Here is an 18206-nt window from a genome sequence, read left to right as displayed (position 1 = left end):
TCCCAATTTATTAAAAAGGTGAACGTATTAACCCAGCTAACTATCGACCAATAAGCTAGACGTGATAGGGAAACTCTATGCCAGACATCTTCTATCCAAGCTGGAAACGTGGGTAACTGAGAACAATTTGATTGCACCACAACAAATTGGATTTACGTAGGACCATTCTACTCTTGATCACTGCCTTCTATTACAACATCTTATAAATAAATATACAAGTGGACCTTCAGAAAAACTATTTGTGACATGAATCGATCTTAAAGCTGCATTTGACTCTATTTCAAGACGCCACCTATGGAAAAAATTGTGCAGCATGAATATTGATTGAAGGCTGCTTGAAAGAATACAAGGTCTCTATACCGATACAAGTCTGAAGATCTGACTTGGTATCTATGGCCAATTGTCCAATCCAGTTAAGACCACAAAAGGTGTCCGACAGGGTTGTATTTTAGCCCCACTCCTTTTTAATCTATATTTGAATGATATTGTTGATCATCTCTCGGGTTTCCATTTTTTTCTAGTTAAAATAGATGAGAAATTTATCTCTACCCTACTTTATGCTGATGATACTCTGTTAATGTCCCACACTCAACTTGGTCTTCGGAGACTATTGAGACAGCTTAGTTCTTATTGTAAAAGTAATCTATTACATATAAATTACGATAAATCGAAGGTCATGGTCTTTGCTAGAAGGCCTCACCATTATAGATGGAAAATGGATGAGAGACCATTAGAAAAAGTATCTTATCTTCAAATATCTTGGAGTGTCATTCCACCAATCTGGCTCTTGGACTTTTCATATAGACAATGCTAAGAATAACCTTGAGAAAGCTATTGTCGGCCTATTGCGTTTTAATAGGAGGAGAGGTGGCTGTCTGATTCTTTCAACCTTGGAATATAAAAACATCTTGAACACCACTAAAGTTAAAGGGGGCTCCCAATCCTTCCCTCTGGTTCCTGGGCTGTGGAAACAGACAAAATATTATACTGTGACAGGGGGTGCGACCGCCAGAGCTCTTTGGGAAAGGAAACACATTACTAGGGTGGCTCAGTCAAACAGGGAAAGAAAAAAGGAGGGAAAATCTTGCCTCTGAAGGGAGGGAAGTGGATGGGGGTGTCATACCTTCTTTTTAGATGAGTCTTGTCATGGCATCCATAGATTCAGGACTTAAAGTTTTGTGGAGTGATATTGACTCAGAGATGTTTTAGACCTTGCTGACATGTGTCTTTGTTCATAGTCTCTGGTCTTCCCTTTTCTCTTGGTAGAAAGTTGACAATGGCCCTTTCTAGTAATCTAGTGCCTTGCAGCTGGTGGTTTCTTTATTCCTGTCCTGTCATTCCAGCTCTTCTCCAGGCCAGGGTCTTCAGCCCACACCTAATGTTTTTATTAATTTCATTCACGCAGCTCCTTCCACACCTCCGAAGCTATAAAGTATTTAATTATGAGGTTACACAGAGTCTTTTCTACTTTAAGCTGTCACTGCACATTGGTGGCAAAATCTCTAAAAAAACAAAATTATAAATAAATTGTATGAATAACATTGGAATAAAAGACACTTTCTGCTTCTGCTTGGCTTCTCTGCCCCTTCAGCCTCTGATGCTTCCTGGTTTATTACTTTCTGTCAAAAGTAAAAGGTTCTCCTGTCCATATGTATATCTGTACTTTTTTTTTTCTCCTTGGTCCTCCTTCCCTCATCTTAATATCTTCTGCTCCCTTCTTTCACTCAGGTCTCTGCCTTCTTCATCCCACCCTACTTTCTATTAAGCTGCAAGTTCTGTCCCTCCCCACTTATTCTTCCTTTGGGCGTTCTTCCCATTCGGAATCTAAGTCCTTAGCCTCCTGACACCATTGCTTCTCTCCCCTTCCTGTTATGTGAGTCAAATTGACCTTTGACTTTGTTTGTATAACTACATAACAGCCTGCCTTCCTGAGTTAGTTCTCCTCACTTCCAGACAGATTCCTTTTCTTCCAGTAGCAACAGAAACTATTTAGTGCAATATCAGAAATCTTTTTTAATTTAGGAATAACAGAGGTTTAAAACAAATAAAAGACACGCTAGTCAAAATTACAGATCATTTTCTAGAACTGAAAATTGCTGTTTTATTCATAACAGTTTACTATATCTGCAGAAGAAACTGTGTATATGTCTATAAGTCTCCCATATAAATTGTGTAGATAGCACATGTGGCAGTTGCCTGAACCACTTATACATGCAGTGTATGAATGCTGAGAAGCCTTTGTCCTTCATGTAGGCAATCCCTGACTGTGAATGGCTTGATTTGTAACTTAACCAATAGCAGAAGTTGAACTAGTGGTAGAACTAATATTGGAAGGGAAGATGTTACTACTGGGAGAACAATAGACTATATAAAACAATTCTGAAGGAAAACATTTTGATCACATAGTTCATGTAGGAATATTGGTCTCAGTGTATTTCTGAGACAAGAAATGTGAACAAAAATTGAAAGACCACCTTCTTCACACAGAGTGGATGTGACTAGCTTTTACACAAGGTTCTCAGTGTTTGGGGGGGTTGTATTTGCATTGTGTGTATGTACTGTGTATATACAATGCAAATACAAAAACCTGGGTAAACTAGAATAATATTTTCACGAAATGATCTCTGAATCTAGAATTCCTGTGATTGGTGGTACTGTATGAGTTAAACGAAGCATGAATCATGGACAAGTGTTCTGCACTAACTGAATGCCAAGGCATCTCAGGGTAGAATTATGTGCAGTTGCAAAAGATGTACATAGAAGAACTGGTGTTCTCCAGTTGACATGCAGACTCCCAATTGGATTGTGCTCACACACATAAAAATATGGAATGAGAGAATAAAATTTTTCAAATATAATCCAACCTAAGTTAAGTACCTATACATTCTGTGGATTACAGTGGGAGAGGTAATATAAACAATGAATTCCAAGATGCTCTCCCATATAGTTTTTTAAATTCACATTTTGGTGATTTTTTAAATATAGAATACTGCACTGAGTGAGTCAAATTGGTTGGGTCAAGGATGCCTTGATTATGTCAGGGAATTGTTGCTCCCATTCCTTTAGATGACTGGCTTCCTAGTCCCTTTCACTGAAGGCAGCAGCTGCATTCAGAATAATAATAAACCTGTTTTTCATAGACTCAAACCCAGTTTATTGCTGGTTCTCTTCATTTTAGAAGCCTTAAATCAAGTTTCAATTTGCTGCACTATCCAAATACAAGCAGCTTGCTGCCTGTGCACCAGGTCTTTGGTCACAAGAGAAGAGGAAGGAGAGAAGTACACAAACATAATAAACTGAGTTCATGTTATTGCAACAAAGACACAGAGCCTCTCTCATTAAGGCCAAGTGGATTGGTTAAGTCTGCCCCTTTAAAACTCAGTGCTATTCATTCAGTGCCTCTAGAAGTGAGAGAGGCAAGGATGCATTCAACTTGGAAGGGGCAGAGTATTCAGTACTTGCGTATCCTTCTTATGTAGCTCACCACTGAGAGTGTTTTACTAGTCAGATGTTCCTTGCATCAAAAAGAAACTTATGTCATTACACCACACATTTTCTCATTTGCTAAAATAACTGGCCTGTGCCTTCAGAGAAACCAAGCATGCCCTGCTGGAGGAACTAGTGATCAATAGACCCAAGCCAGTATTCAAAACTGAGGCAGTGAAATACAGTTCTGATAATCCCAAACACTAACAGGAGTTGGAACACAAGTTCTCTTTAGAGTTTACTGTAGAGATCAGGAGTTCACTGGCTATCCGACTAGGCTTCCTTATCAGTTACATCAATGTCTGAATTCACACTGATCAGCAGATGGGAGACAGTAGCAATATTTGTTTTAACTGAGGAGGTGGAAGTACACAGTTTTCACACACACTCTCCCTGTGCATCCCTCTATGTGTGTGTTATTTCTCTGAAATTATGGAGCTAAAATGACTTGTTTTATCACTGAAAGTTCAAACCAGAAGATTCACTACTTCATTTTAGAGGTGGCCTTTTTACTGTGCTTTCTTTTTGCTGCCAGGTCACAGCTGACTTATAGTGACCCTCTGGGGGTTTCAAGAGATAGTTTGCCATTGCCTGACTCCATATTATGCCCCTGGTATTCCTTGGTGGTTTCCCAACCAAATATTAGCCAGGACTGACCCTGCTTAAGTTCTGAGATCTGACAAGATCAGTCTAGTCTGGGCCATCCAGTTCAGGTCTTATCACTATGCTTATTGTATGGAAATTGTGGTACTCTTGATTTGAATGCTTGCTGGCTTGTTTGTTTCAGTAGCTAAGCTCCACCAGGCCTCTCCAGAGAACCGTTTTGCCTTGAGTAAAGGTGATTCCATCACAGCTTCTTCAGAAAAAATTACGAAAACTGAACCAAAGACAGAAACAGGGGCAAGGACACGAAGTTCTTCCGGGACACCTACCAGTCTGAAGCCTCCACTCCAATCAACAAAGCCCAGCCTTGCTGGGCGGCCTACAGTTCCTCAGAAGCCACGTTCTGCCTCTCGGACTGGTGAGAAACCTTTTGAAGCTATATTAATATTAACATATTTGCTGATATGTGAAATCCTGAGAGAAAGCTTTAAAATGAAGCAACAGATCCTTTGTTTGTGGTCATTTTTCTGTTTACTATTAGTGCCAGCAGGAATAAGTCCTTAAATGATAAGTTATGAAAGGGAGGGAGGAAGATTCCCGAATATATTGATATACTTTATACTAATATTATTGTTTCATTATAGCCATGTCTAAAGGTTCCAAAGATTACCCAAAAGCATGTGCCTGATTAAACAACTGATATTTTCAGCCCTTCTGGAGTATAAAAGTATGAGTTATAGTCTTCTACATTTTTTTTGAGGCTTCATCAGACCTAATCCAAAGCTTTTTAAAGATATTTCGGCTTTCTTTATTAATCTGCCTTGGAATGTCACATTATATTTTATAGCAACTGTGATGAACTGCTGTTTTTTAAGAGGCTTAGCAGTGCTGTACCAACAACTAAAGGACTGTGAAAGGTTAATTCTTAACAGGGCCAGAGAGAGCCTTGAATGACAGACTTTTTCAAGAGATCTGATTGGTTGGCATCAGCTGAGCAAAAAAAAAAGTCTTCAGAGAGCTGGATTTTGAGGAAGATTCAGTCAGAATCCTGCTTTAACTGAGAAGAGATGTATACTGAGGCCATCTGAAAATAGCCCTGACAGAAAAAAGTACTGACAGTCAGATTTCTACCATGACTGAACAGTCTGAGTTCAGCACTAGCTGAGAGCAATTTGAATATAGACAGAGAATTGGGGGAGAGTTTGGAAAGGAAGTTTGGGTAGTAGAGAAGACTCCCATTCAGGCCAAAGGAAAGGGAATAGATCTTCTAGGAAGAGAAGAAGATTCCCTACCCAGTCAGACAGGAAGAGATATTGGAGTACAGAATTCCCTGGTCTGCTGTGATTAGAAACTGCCTTTAGAGACCTTAAAAGTCAGTGAACAACTCAAGAAGAGTCAACAGTTACTGAAACAAAGTATAGTAGCGTGTTTGGAAAAACACTGGAACAAAAGCCATTCAATATAAAGATCTGAGAAACTGTGAGTAAATTAAGAACCTCTCAATAGCCTTGTAATGTACTCAGTGACGAGACATGCAGAAGGCAACATACTTTATTAGAAGGTACATCAAAGAACAGGGCAACGCGGGCCAGGACCTGCTTTATATACATTCTCCCCGGAACAGCCCTCCAGCTGGCCAGTCCAATCCTGGCCAGTCAAACTTCCCACCACTGGTCTTGATTGGCGGAGACTTTCCCGCGCTGCGCAGAGTGACCAAGGGACTTCCCCTAGACGCCTCTGCTGCGTGGCCATGTGGTGCTACTTCATACCGCACAATACACTACACTCTTCCCCCCCTAGTTCACTACACATAATCTTGCAAGTATGCGGGAGCCCTGCGTTCCCGAGTAGATCGCCTCGGGGTCGCTTGGGGCGTTGGAACGGTCCCCGGGAAGGGGGTATCGTCTCGTGGACTCGCGTCTGGCGGCCGGTCGGCCGACCCAGGTTGCGGTTCTGGGTCTGCCGGTCTCGGGAAATCATACGCCAGCAGGGTCGGCGCCTGTGGGGTTGCTTCGGGTGGTTCTGCAGCTGACTCTTCTCCGCTGGCTGCTTCCCTGGCTCCGGCTGGCTCCTCCGGCAAGGTTCGGCGGTGCAGCTGGTCTATGTGCCGCCTTAAGATCTGGCCCTCCTCTGTCGAGACCTCGTAAGAACGGGATCCCATCACCCGGAGCACCTGGGCTGCTACCCACTCAGGGCCGTTTGCGAAGTTTTTCGCATAGACAGGGTCCCCCGGGAAGAACCCCCGCACTGCTTCCCTGATCTCGGGTGTGCTGTGGACGTCGGTGGCCCTGTCTGGATGTAGCTGGTCTAGCGCCAGCTCACCACCCTACTGGGGCTGGCCTGGTTCCAACCATTAGGGATCTAGTTAGTGGGGGTGGAGCAAGTGCAGACGAGCAGTTTCGAGGACATCTGCCGAGAGTTTCCAGCAGTTTTCAACGGGTCCCTGGGGAGTTACAAAGGGCCGCCCATCACCCTGCTGCTCGATCCCCTGGTCAGACTGATCCGGCTCAAGGCGAGTCGAGTCCCGTTTGCCTTAAAACCTAAGATAGAGGCGGAACTGGACCGCCTCACAGCCCAGGGAGTCAATGAAGGCACAGGAAAACAGAAGGAAAATCTAGCCTCTGAGAAAGGGAAGTGGAAAGGGCCCATCATCGTAACACTTCCACTTTGGAAGATACTCCAAAGTTTTTAGATTGGCCCTCCTTTCTTCAGGATTTCAAAACTAATTTATTGAACTTGTTCAACTTCTGATTTGTTTCCCCTTTTATTTTGATTCTTTCTATATTGTTTTCAGTTGTGTAAAGCATTGAACTGATTAGGCAAATTTTTTATATCAAAGCAATACAACAGTTGTTCTGTAAGTTCTTCAAGTCTTGCAGCAGATTGGCAGTTAAGGCACTCTTGATAAATCAGCATCTATCAAATCATATGCTTTTCAAGCACACATTGGAAGACCTATAGCTCAGCTAGCTAACCACTCTTAGTTAGTGAAGCTTTAAGACTGACGTTCAGATTAAATCCCACAGCATAAAGACTTTTATAAAGTATAGCACTGTGAAGCATAACAAACACCATTGAAACTTAAGTTTATATGACTATGGTGGGTAAAACTTGGCAGTTAGTAACCAACTTGCAGTCTCTCTGTTACTCCATTTGAGAACCATGTACTGATGCAGAATCACAGCAGCTTCTGCTCATGAAATACTGAACTATCTTTGAGAGAGAGTGCCCTCAGAGTGGGAGCAGCTGCTGACTCTCTCAGCTGAGGGCACACAATGCTGCCACTATGGTTTCTTCCTCTTGGAGAAGCTATATACTATAATGGGAGGGAAATGAATTGGGAGATCACCCATGCAATACTTCTTTTCAAGGTTTTATGTTAAATATATGCAAAACTGTTTTTAAAACATTAGGAGTATTATCTAATTGAATGCAAAATGCACTTGTGATGCACCAACAAAACAGCCAAATGTTACCGCTGCTTCTTCCAGGATGAGAGTGGGAGAAGTGCCCAGGACTAAAACCATCATGCCAGATGCATTGATTTCAAGGGCTCATTGACATGAGTGTCAGGCATTGAATCCATCATTATGTGCTACACTTGTTGCCACAGCTTTAACCTCTTCTCCACTTGCTGAGCACAAGCGTCGGGCATAGAGAACTCTAGGACATATGCACTCTCTTATCTCTGTTCTTGCAACCCAAGAGATTGGAAGACTTTGGAACAGCTGGGGGAGAGTATTTGAGATGCACTTTGGAGATCATTTGAACTCCAAGGCTTGAGAAGTATAAATGATCATTTACACTCACAGATGTACAACTCATTTCCGTCATCGCTTTCCCCCCAATGAAACAGTGATTGAGCTTCTGTTAATAAATATTAATGATAGAGAAAAGCTTGCATGATTTCATCTGCAGCTGTTGAGGATGAGGAGTTGTCACACAGCAGGGGACCAGGAAGGGCCTTCTACTGGCTGCCATTGCTCTGGTAAGGGTCTGAATGGGGGGGTGGGGGCTCAGAGCACCCACCCACCCCCTGTATCTTTCCTTTCAACAAAACCTTTTAACTATGAACAAAGAAGCATGAGGACCCAGGCTGTTTAACAATAGCAGCGAGAAATTTATTATTAGTGCTCAAACAATAGGTGGGTAATAAAAGATAGTGAATAAAAAAACAGTAAAGGTTGGTGTAAATAAATAAAAACCTTGACACATCTGACTAGATGTTCCTTTCCTCTGTTGCCAAAACCTCACCACCTCCTCAGGGTGAAGGATCTCTCTCTCCAGCTGTTTTATCTCCTGCAGCCTTGGCCACAGAAAACACCCTTCCTTCCCAGCCAGGCCTTTTATGCTTTCCCTACCAAATCCCACCTCCTCTAGGCTAGTTTTTCCTCTGAAGCTGTCACCCAATCAGAGGAACAGAAGGGATCCTGGAGATGTAGGCCCATTAGCAACTCCTAGGCAGGCTTCTCTCCGCCCTCTAGGCCACACTAGGCCTCAAATCATGACAGGAGTATATACCAGGATGGGTTGGATCCAGCACAAAGTTTCTGCTTGCACTAGAGTTAGTAAAACTGCTTAGAAAGAGTTCTTGAACAAACAGAACTGCAGGCGAGAGCCACAGCAGCCACTTGCATGTAAGTCTTGCATGTGCAAGGTCTTGTGCAGTCAATATTTGGACTCTATAATAACATAGAAAGGAAAGCCTTAGGTGTTTACGCAAGATCTTGCACAAGCAGAGCCACACTTAGTTCATTTATGTTTCCACTTGCAAATCACTGGATGCAAGCTGTTATTTGTCTTAATTGCCCATACAAAGGAAAAATACAAACACCATGTAGAATTTAAAAATATAAAAACTGCCCCAAAACATTTTAAAAATTATGATAAAAGAGCAATAAAGTTGGAATTTTCTTCCTGTAAAATGTTAAACTATGATGAATTAGAACACGTACTACCTGGTCAGACACAGTTTTGCCTCAAATCTTGTTAGCTGTCTTTGCCACTTCTGAGCTCAAATTTAAGCAGGTTAAAATAGCCACAAGAAATTTTTGTCTGGGTTTTAATTGCATGCTAATAGTTTTAAACATTATGTTAATAAAACTGCTTAGAAAGAGTATGGGTAATTCTGCTTTCTTCTTGTCAGTTCTTTCCTCTGTGTGTTTTTGTATCTAGGCTATAAAATCGTAACTGTTAATAAATGTCCGTTGCTGCATGTTCCCTTTCATTTTTTTTAACAGTACATTGAGTTAAGTGGTACAAGTCAGTAATTTTCGTGGGAAGCGTACATTGGCATTTAAATTAATTCTTATGTATATGATGTTTCCCCAGAGGATATTCCAGAGTCTCCACCTGGTCCAGGTTCCCCTAAAATAGCTCTGCTTCCACCTGTTTTGAAGAGAGTTCCTTCCGATAAAGAAAAAGACGGGCAAAGCAGTCCCCAGCCTGCTATTAGATCTCTTTCACAGGAAGGTAAACATATTGAATCTTTTGTTCAATGCTCCATACACAACACCAACACCCCCTCTTTCTTTCTTTCTTTCTTTCTTTCTTTCTTTCTTTCTTTCTTTCTTTCTTTCTTTCTTTCTTTCTTTCTTTCTTTCTTTCTTTCTGCCTTCCTGCCTTCCTGCCTTTCTTCCTTTCCTTTCCTTTTTTTTTTTGCTGTATCAAGGTTTTCATTTTTTGGAAATTAGCCATTGCCAATATTGTCGTTGCTTACAGAGTCTACTATAAACATGTATTATGATTGCATATATGCATGCGCAAACATTATCTGACTTTATATCTACTTCCACAGAAATTGCTTCCATTTCTGGTTCAAGGTCCTAGTCACAACAGCCTTTTATCTGTTCTATTAACTTCTCATCATACCATTCTGTCTCACTCTGAAATCCAAATTGCCTACCCACTTATCTCCTTGATCCTCACTTGGGTGACCAAACATGACTGCTAGAAATGAGTGCCAGGTACCAGCCAGAAATCTCTCTAGTGCTCCATCTGCTGACAGGAAAGCAGAGTGTGGAATGGTTTCTGGAGCAGCAAGGAAATGCTTAGCGACATTGTGTACACTGTGGAGAAAGGAACACTGTTTGAGATAGCTGCAGCCAATTGTGCTTCCCTAATGAGGGTTATGGTATAGTGTTCTTCTTACACATTTAGTGTAAAATTGCCCTTAGATGACATCATCAGCTTTCCACAGTAATTGTTAGACAAATTAATGATGACAAAATTTTACTACAGTGTGTGACAGGTTGTTTCTATCGATTGAGGGAGCCCACACAGCTTCCAGTTGTTTTGAGGGAACTAGACTTTATTTTAAACCATAACCCTTCCCCTTATTTATGAGATGTTCTAATGGTAGTGAATGTATAGGCTTTGGGTTTGCTGCTGTAAGGTAAGTTTTGTGGTGCATCAGTAGAATATGGAGGTCTCTGAGGCATTAACTGTATATTAACCACAAAGAAGATATGTTGATTTACAGATTGGTTTCCAGGAACAGATCAGCAGCACAGGGCTGCAGGCAGACAAAAGAGAAACCTGGCAGAGGCACATTAATATAAAGAGTAGTAGAGATATAGGCCTAACAATTGGGTACTGATTCTCTGTCAGGACTAGAGTCAAACCATTCCACAACTCTACCAAGCAGAGCTACCCTTCATTCTGGGGTTTTTTCTGAACCAGATCTGAGCTCACTACTCTCCCCCTGAAGCAGAAATGGACTCAACTCCAAAAGCAATTGAATGCTAGAGTAGCACTCCCATAAGCTGAAATGTGCTTCCCCTTTAGGGGTGGGACAGTCTTCTGTCCATCACACAGTGTACATGACATTCCAGTCAATCTTCTACCAATGCATGATGTTCATTTTGATTGTGTTGATTTAGGTTGTTTTATTTTGTGTTCACATGGGGGAAGCCAGAATTATAGTAAAAAGAGGGAGGGCTACACACAGGAAATACCAATAGAAATATTTCCTTGTTATGATAGGTATTTCAGGTATGAGTATCACAAGTGGAAAAATGCCATTGTTAATTATACTATTTATACTACTATCGTTTAAGCAGAACCAGCTTTTACAATGGCAGTGGGGGAGGTTTGGGGGGGGTTTTTCCAAATTTTCCTTCTACATTGCCTCTATCAACATTTCTTTCTACTTTATCTGCATAGGGACCAGTGTATCATTACACTGATTAATCATTACACTTTTAAGTCATAGCCTAAATTTGTTTGGCAAATGCAATAATGAATTAAATAACCTCATGATTTATTATAGTTTATTTTCCTATCTGTATCACTATGCTGTTTTTTAAAAAATGAACATATGTAAAACCACATTTTCATGATAAAAGTTATGATAGCGATCTAAGTATGTTGCTGATTAGTGTAATCAGATTTCAAAATCTGAAGTGCTTATCTCCAGGCTTATCACTGCATAAGTGTGGGGGAGGGGGTGAGTCTCTTGAGTTTCTAAATTCAAGACATGTCTACCCTAGTGCAATCATCTATATCAGTGGTCCCCAACCTTTTTGGCACCGGTTTTGCCGCCACTGCCGCCGCCACTGCCCACCCTAGGGTTGCCAAGTCCAATTCAGGAAATATCTGGGGACTTTGGGGGTGGAGCCAGGAGCAAAGGTGTGACAAGTATAATTGAACTCCAAAAGGAGTTCTGACCATCACACATAAAAGGGACCGTACACCTTTTAAATGCCTTCCTTCCATAGGAAATAATGAAGGATAGGGGCACGTTCTTTTGGGGCTCATAGAATTGGACCCCCTGGTCCAATCTTTTTGAAACATGGGGGGTACTTTGGGGAGAGGAACTGAATGCTATGCTGAAAATTTGGTGACTTTACCTCAAAAAACAACCCGTCCAGAGCCCCAGATACCTGCAGATCAATTCTTCATTATTTCCTATGGGAATAAGTCTCCATAGGGAGTAATAGAGTTCCCAGCAGAGTTCCCTCCCCTCACCCCACTTTCTGATGACCCTGAAGTGAGGGAGGGCCTCCAATCTGGGAGATCCCCTGCCCCCACCTGGGGATTGAAAACCCTAGCCTCCCCCTCCCCATGAGCGGAGGAGCCAGGAGGCTTGGAGACAGACCTACCTGCTTCAGCAGGGCCCTGGCTGATTCAGTTGTTTGAAGAGCAGGCTGGAGGAGGAGGAGTTTTGTCCCCTCCTGCACTTCTGGAAGGGAGAGGGGGGGAAAAGCCTCCTTCAGCGCTATTCAAATGACTTAGAATCAGCCCAGTTCCTGCTGAAGCAGTAGAGCCGAGTCTCATCGCCCCTCTGATTGCATGGGGGGGGAGGGGCGATGAGACTCTGGCCTACCACTTCAGCAGGAACCAGGCTGATTCTTTGAATAGCATGCTTCTCCCCCCCCCCCACTTCCAGAAGTGAGGGAGGGGGTGAAACTCCTCCTCCTCCTGCCTGCTGTTCAAATAACTGAATCAGCCGGGGCCCTGCCAAAGTGGGTAGGGCTGTCTCCAAGCCTCCTGGCTCCTCTGCTCATGGGGGACAGAGCGCAGCGCAGCTTTGCAGTGCTGTGAAGGGCAAGGAGAGGGATGGCAGTGGGAGGGGAGGAGGACAGGGAATGGCGGCCTAGTTGCTAACAGGCCACGGCCCGGGGGTTGGGGACCCCTGATCTATTTGGAAGATGCAGAAAAGTTCAGGCTGTTTGAAATGAGGCAATCCTTTCTTCAGTCTGTTCTTGTTTCTGTGTTTGTACTGTCCTAAATTAGATAGTTGTGGGCCCATATTTAATTGAATTTGAGTTGGATGAGTGCTCTCTCATTGCCTTTTCTATTGACAAACCCAAAGAAAGAAGGAATCTTTGAAATCCTCAGCCTAACTATAGCTGTCACATTCATTACAAAGTACTCTTGATCTGTGTAGGTTATGTTTCCTTTCCTTGGAATAATGTATAACCAGGGCTTTTTTTGTAGCAGAAACTCCTTTCAGGAGGGGTCACACACACCCTGATGTAGCCTCCAAGAGCTTACAGTGGGCCCTGTAATAAGAGCCCTGTAAGCTCTTGAAGGACTGGTTACATCCGTGGGGAGTAGACTAATATGCAAAGGCGTTCTTGCTGCAAAAAGAAGCCATGTTTATAACATTTGATTCAGAGCTTTGTAAGGGAAAAGTAATCTGGGATTCAGTCAATTAGATGTGTGTCCCTCACAATTTGATCTTTGTCTCTGGCCCCTTACAGATATCTGACCTTCCATATGGTTGTCTTTTGTGGCAACTGGAAAATCCACAATGAAATATGAAATATCTTTGTTATCCAACATCTTGCTTATGTCTGCAGCAGGAGTTGATTCTCTAACAAACACAGGGCTGCATCCAGACTTGAGTTTCATGAGCAGAAGGTGCAAGCCCCTAAGCTATTCCTGAAGTTCCCACAAGAAGCTCAAGGGCCTGCAGCGTAAGCTGGTAACAATATGCTTTTGAGTAGTATTCTGCCTGCAGGTTTTGGATCCAATCCATTATCATAATGGTTGTCACATTCTCTAGGATCTACATGCTGCCAGTTCCCTGTACTGAACTCAGATGCGGAGGCAATTGTAAAGTGTTTCCCAGAGTAACTGTTAGTTGGTTTGATTATGGCTAGTAATTAAGCACCTGACTTTTCTAAAAGCTGTACTTAGAAAATTAAATATGGTATTTACAAGCGGTGCTCAAACTTCATTAGTGTCCGTTTCAATACATCACTTCTGAAACCTTTAAAGAACGTAATAAATATTTTTAGTTAGTGTTTTCCTTTCTTAGGTGTATAGTTAAAGAATAAGACCGCAGTCACACACATCAAATAATTCACTTTCTATGCATTTTCCAACTGGATTTTACTGAATGAACTGGCAAAATCCAGTTGGAAACCGAATTGGGAGTGCATTATTTAGTGTGTGCAATTACAGCCTAATTCTAATAAACTCCATGTTGTCTCCTGAAATTTTGCTCTAATTCAATAGAAAATGTATTGAGTAAACCATGTTAACCTTTGAGTTAAAACATGTGTTTGATGACTAAACTATATATAAGGTTTTACAAACTTTGTGTGCTTTAAAAATCTCTAATACATTTATTATATAAAACCAGTTTAATAAGAATTATGTGTTTTTTGTAACATGATTACCAAAATCACAAGACTAGCAGCTTTAAAGATTCACAGCTGAGGATCTGTTGGCATCTTTTTGGGGGGGGGGGCTATAACAGATCATGAAAGAGCAACTGAAGTCTAAAAGAGGAAAGGGAATTTTACTTTATTTCTTTCAAGGTGGTGGTCTGGATGAATAACAAATGTTGTAACTGACATGAAAAGTTCCTTTTTTTCTAATCACTTCCTGGGTTTTTGTGTGGCAGGAACTGCTTCTCATCCCTGGAGCTTTTAAAATGCTGCGCTGAACAAAAGCCCTGGCAGCAAAAATTGTTTGCCATTTCAGTTATTCAGTACGGATATAAATGGGCCTTGCAGAGCCAAATTAATGTGTGTTTCAGCTCAGTAGTCAAATGTCTAAATTCTCATTTTGGGTTAAAAATAATCATAGATTTTCACACCATGTCTCTTCCCCCCCACCCCAGCTTCTTAGTATCTCTTTTAGTTTTCCAGTGAATGTCCTCATATTAATAATGAACAGAGCAAATTCCCCATTTTTTGTGAATGCTCACTGCTGAATAATGAAAAGCAAGGTGATGATCTCAGCTGCCAAAAATGGAGGCATTTCATCTGTAGTGTTCAGAAATGTGGCTTTTATATGTGGGGTTTAGTAATTCACCTGTAACCTCAAGCCATGTTTCTGCATGATGCAAATGAGGCTGAAAAAAGCCTCAAGCACATTCCTTCCTATCCCTTTCTCCTCACCTTATGCAACCTGATTCCTTTCCTTCCTGGTTTTATTTAATTCCAGGCTCATTCACATTAAAGCCAAACCAAACTGAACCATAGTTTGGCATTCCGGCTAAGCCAAGTTTCCTTTAGCCTAGTGTAAGAGGACTGCAGCAGACATCAAAATTATTCCATCTATCCTTGTAGGTGACAGCTGTACAGCAAGAATAGCTTTCTTCTTGTCTTCCTAAGACTACGTGTTAAGCATGGATGATTTTATTGATTATTCAAAATACTTAGCCCACCTTTCCACAATGCCACAATACACAAATTACACACTTTTGTTTCTATACTCAGATAACATATTTATATGCGTACCTAGTATAATAGCTTATATTGTGTTTGCAGTATGAGTCCGTTCTTGTTTGTGGTTAGTGTTTCACATTATCAGTTTTCTTTCTACTGTTAGTTTTGTTTAGTAGATTTCCAGAAATGAGCTGCTGCAGGCTCGGCCCAGATCCCTTTCTGAACCCTTTTGTTCACTTGGTTCTTAGGTGTGAGTTTATGCTGGAATTAATCCTGCTTTCGGATTGGGACCCTGTGTTCAGCACCTAACACAATTCAGACTGCTTTAACAGCACCTGGTCTCCTCTTTGGCATCGCCACCACTCTTAAATAGCTGCCTGCACCAACCTTCCATATAACTGTCTTATGCTGAGTTAGACCCCTGGTCCACCACAGTCTGCTCAGACTGGCAGCTGCTCTCTAGCGTCTCAGAAGGAGGTCCTCACATCCCTTGCTACTAGATGCTTTAGCTGCGGATGCCAGAGAATAAACCTTGGAGCCTTCTGCATGCCAAGCAAATGAGCTACTGATTCACAGCCCCTCATCCAGAAAGCAAATCAATGTTTATGGCAGGGGTGGCCAATGGTAGCTCTCCAGATGTTTTTCACCTACAACTCCCATCATCCCCAGCCATTGGCCATGCTGGCTGGGGCTGATGGAAGTTGTAGGCAAAAAACATCTGGAGAGCTACCATTGGCCACCCCTGGTTTATGGCATACTGCCATACCCAAGTCCATTCTGAATTTAGATCAGGTGTGTACCTTTGTGTTTCAAACAACTAGTATTCCACATGCAAGACATAGACTTATACAGATCTTTCTGTTTAAGATGAACGTTCAGGAAAATTTGGAGTGGAAATAAATATAAGTTTGGAGTTATACTAATGTATACCACATCTGCAGAGAGTGCCTGAATTGTTCTAGTGAGATAAGAGCTTTTCCTGATTAAGCATTCTGTATTCTGGTACAGGTCCAAAGAGAAGCCCTGGGCAGCAAACTTATGAGTCCCAAGAACAAAAACAGAGATCTTTAAGTGAAGACGGACAGCAAGGAAGCAAGTCCAGTGATTCCGGAGAAGAAGCAGATAAAAATTTTATTTTTGTTTAGTTGCTTCATCACGTGCTTGGCAGTGCAGGGGTTTTTGTTTTGGGGTTTTGGTGTAAAGGGTTTTTTTTTTGTAATAATAAGGGTACAGGTACTGGTTACTCTTTTTAATCAGCTGTTTTTTATAGAGGTGCAACCAGAGTTCATGGATTTTGTTCCTATTTTTTCTGACCTTGTTGATTCCAGTCATTTCCTTGCAAGCCTTTGCTAAAGCCAGCAACTATTTAATGATTCTACTTGAATTTCTCTGAAGCAGCTATGAAAATAATGCCTTGCATTTGGGCTTTGAAGGAAACCAAGCAAACAAACTGGGCAATTTTCTTACACTAGCCTACATTGTACAGCAGGCAAAGTGTTGTACCGCTTAATGTAAATGTGTCAAACTTGCACGCAACTTTATAAATATATTCTTACTGAATGCAATTGCACATTGTAATTATAATTATATCAACAGAGCACACTAATAAAAAGAATTTGTATAAATAATATATATTAGATGCTTGGATATGATTTTTACATGCTCCTTGGGAGACTTTTTCCTCTTTGTTGTACTGTATATAAGAACACACTCTCTTACATTTGTGTACTATTCAAAAGCACAACAAGCAACTGAATTACTATTAGATTGTTACACTTCCACATCTGTAGTAAATGTACGTTGTTGACTGGAATGAAGATAATGACGATTTTATTACTATTGGTATTTTCTAGAAACTGCTTTGATTCTGACTATGTTCTCTATAACTTTTAACACATACTTTAAAAAGAAAACTAGTTCGTCATCTGTAAAAGCAATTTCCCTCTTTTTAATCTGTATATCTCAAAGACATCTACTTACAAAACTGGCTGAAGGAATTTATTCATGTTTATTTGTACCAATAAAAATGATCTTACAACTGGAATAGGAATCTCTTTAATTTTTAAAGTGTATTTAATAACTACTTTGGATACTTCTTTTAACAGCTTCCCACATGGAGCCTTCAGGAAGGGATCAGATGTACTAAGCTTTAAAATAATTTCAGTTTATGGGGGGGAGGGGCACACTATTTCAGACCTGCTTTTGAAGTAGTTTCATCACTGCTTTTGTATCACCTCTCAGAATACCTTGTGCATGCATCTTGGACATAATACATGTATCTTTCAGTAAATTGAGTGCAAGAGTGGATCATAATCCTGATAAGTGTCATTTCAATCACCCCTTAAAGCTATTTCTGGTGTTCTAAAAAAGTTTTAATAGCTGCCCAACTTCTTCTATTCCCTTAGGTTTGTAGAAGTTTGGTCTCAGGATTTCTTCCGCTGTAAAATGACACAGTAGTCAACTAATCACTAAACATGTCATTGTAAAGGTTAATTCCATCAAGTTTTGTTTAATTGATAGGCCTTGTATTTGTTCCTATCACTTTTAAAAGGGAATACATTCAAATTCCCAGATGCATTCTGGGGAATTCATGAGGGGGAAACACCTACATATAGAGATAGAGGGGGCTGGATCCAACCAGGTTTCCCATTGTTGAAAAAAGGAGGAGGATGACCTTGATGACTCCAAAGAGCTGTTTTGGGGATCATGGGCTGGCATGGGGTTGTAGTAAGGGGGGTGGGATTAAGTGAGATTGAGTGAAAAAGCTGGCAAGATTCAACTACACTTGTTTACACCACTGAAGAGGCAAGCTGTATTTTAAACTGAAAAGTACTTTGCATCTTCAGCAGTGTGGGTGACTCGGGTGGAAACATCAAAGAACTCTGCTCCCTGTGTAGTTAAGGTGAAATATAAGAATCTGCATACATATATAGTTTTCTTGGTTTATGGTCAAATCTATAATTTTGTCTTTCCCCTCATTTCCATGCACAC

General features: G+C 41.3%; 1 protein-coding gene across 2 annotated transcripts in view; it reads left to right on the top strand.

Moving 5' to 3' along the window:
* The window catches only part of CARMIL1 (capping protein regulator and myosin 1 linker 1), a 203043-nt gene extending 185784 nt beyond the window's left edge, over positions 1-17259 (top strand). For both annotated transcript variants that reach the window (XM_060244127.1, XM_060244125.1), the window contains 3 exons: positions 4277-4507; positions 9421-9561; positions 16224-17259. In XM_060244127.1, the coding sequence (XP_060100110.1) occupies positions 4277-4507; positions 9421-9561; positions 16224-16360 (509 nt within the window). In that variant the 3' untranslated portion in view covers positions 16361-17259. The remainder of the gene's footprint in view (positions 1-4276; positions 4508-9420; positions 9562-16223) is intronic.
* The last annotated feature ends 947 nt before the right edge of the window (positions 17260-18206 follow it).

The sequence above is a fragment of the Heteronotia binoei genome, chromosome 7, assembly GCF_032191835.1.
Source record: "Heteronotia binoei isolate CCM8104 ecotype False Entrance Well chromosome 7, APGP_CSIRO_Hbin_v1, whole genome shotgun sequence".
Lineage (NCBI taxonomy): Eukaryota > Metazoa > Chordata > Lepidosauria > Squamata > Gekkonidae > Heteronotia > Heteronotia binoei.
This window is presented reverse-complemented; position numbering and strand designations above follow the sequence as displayed.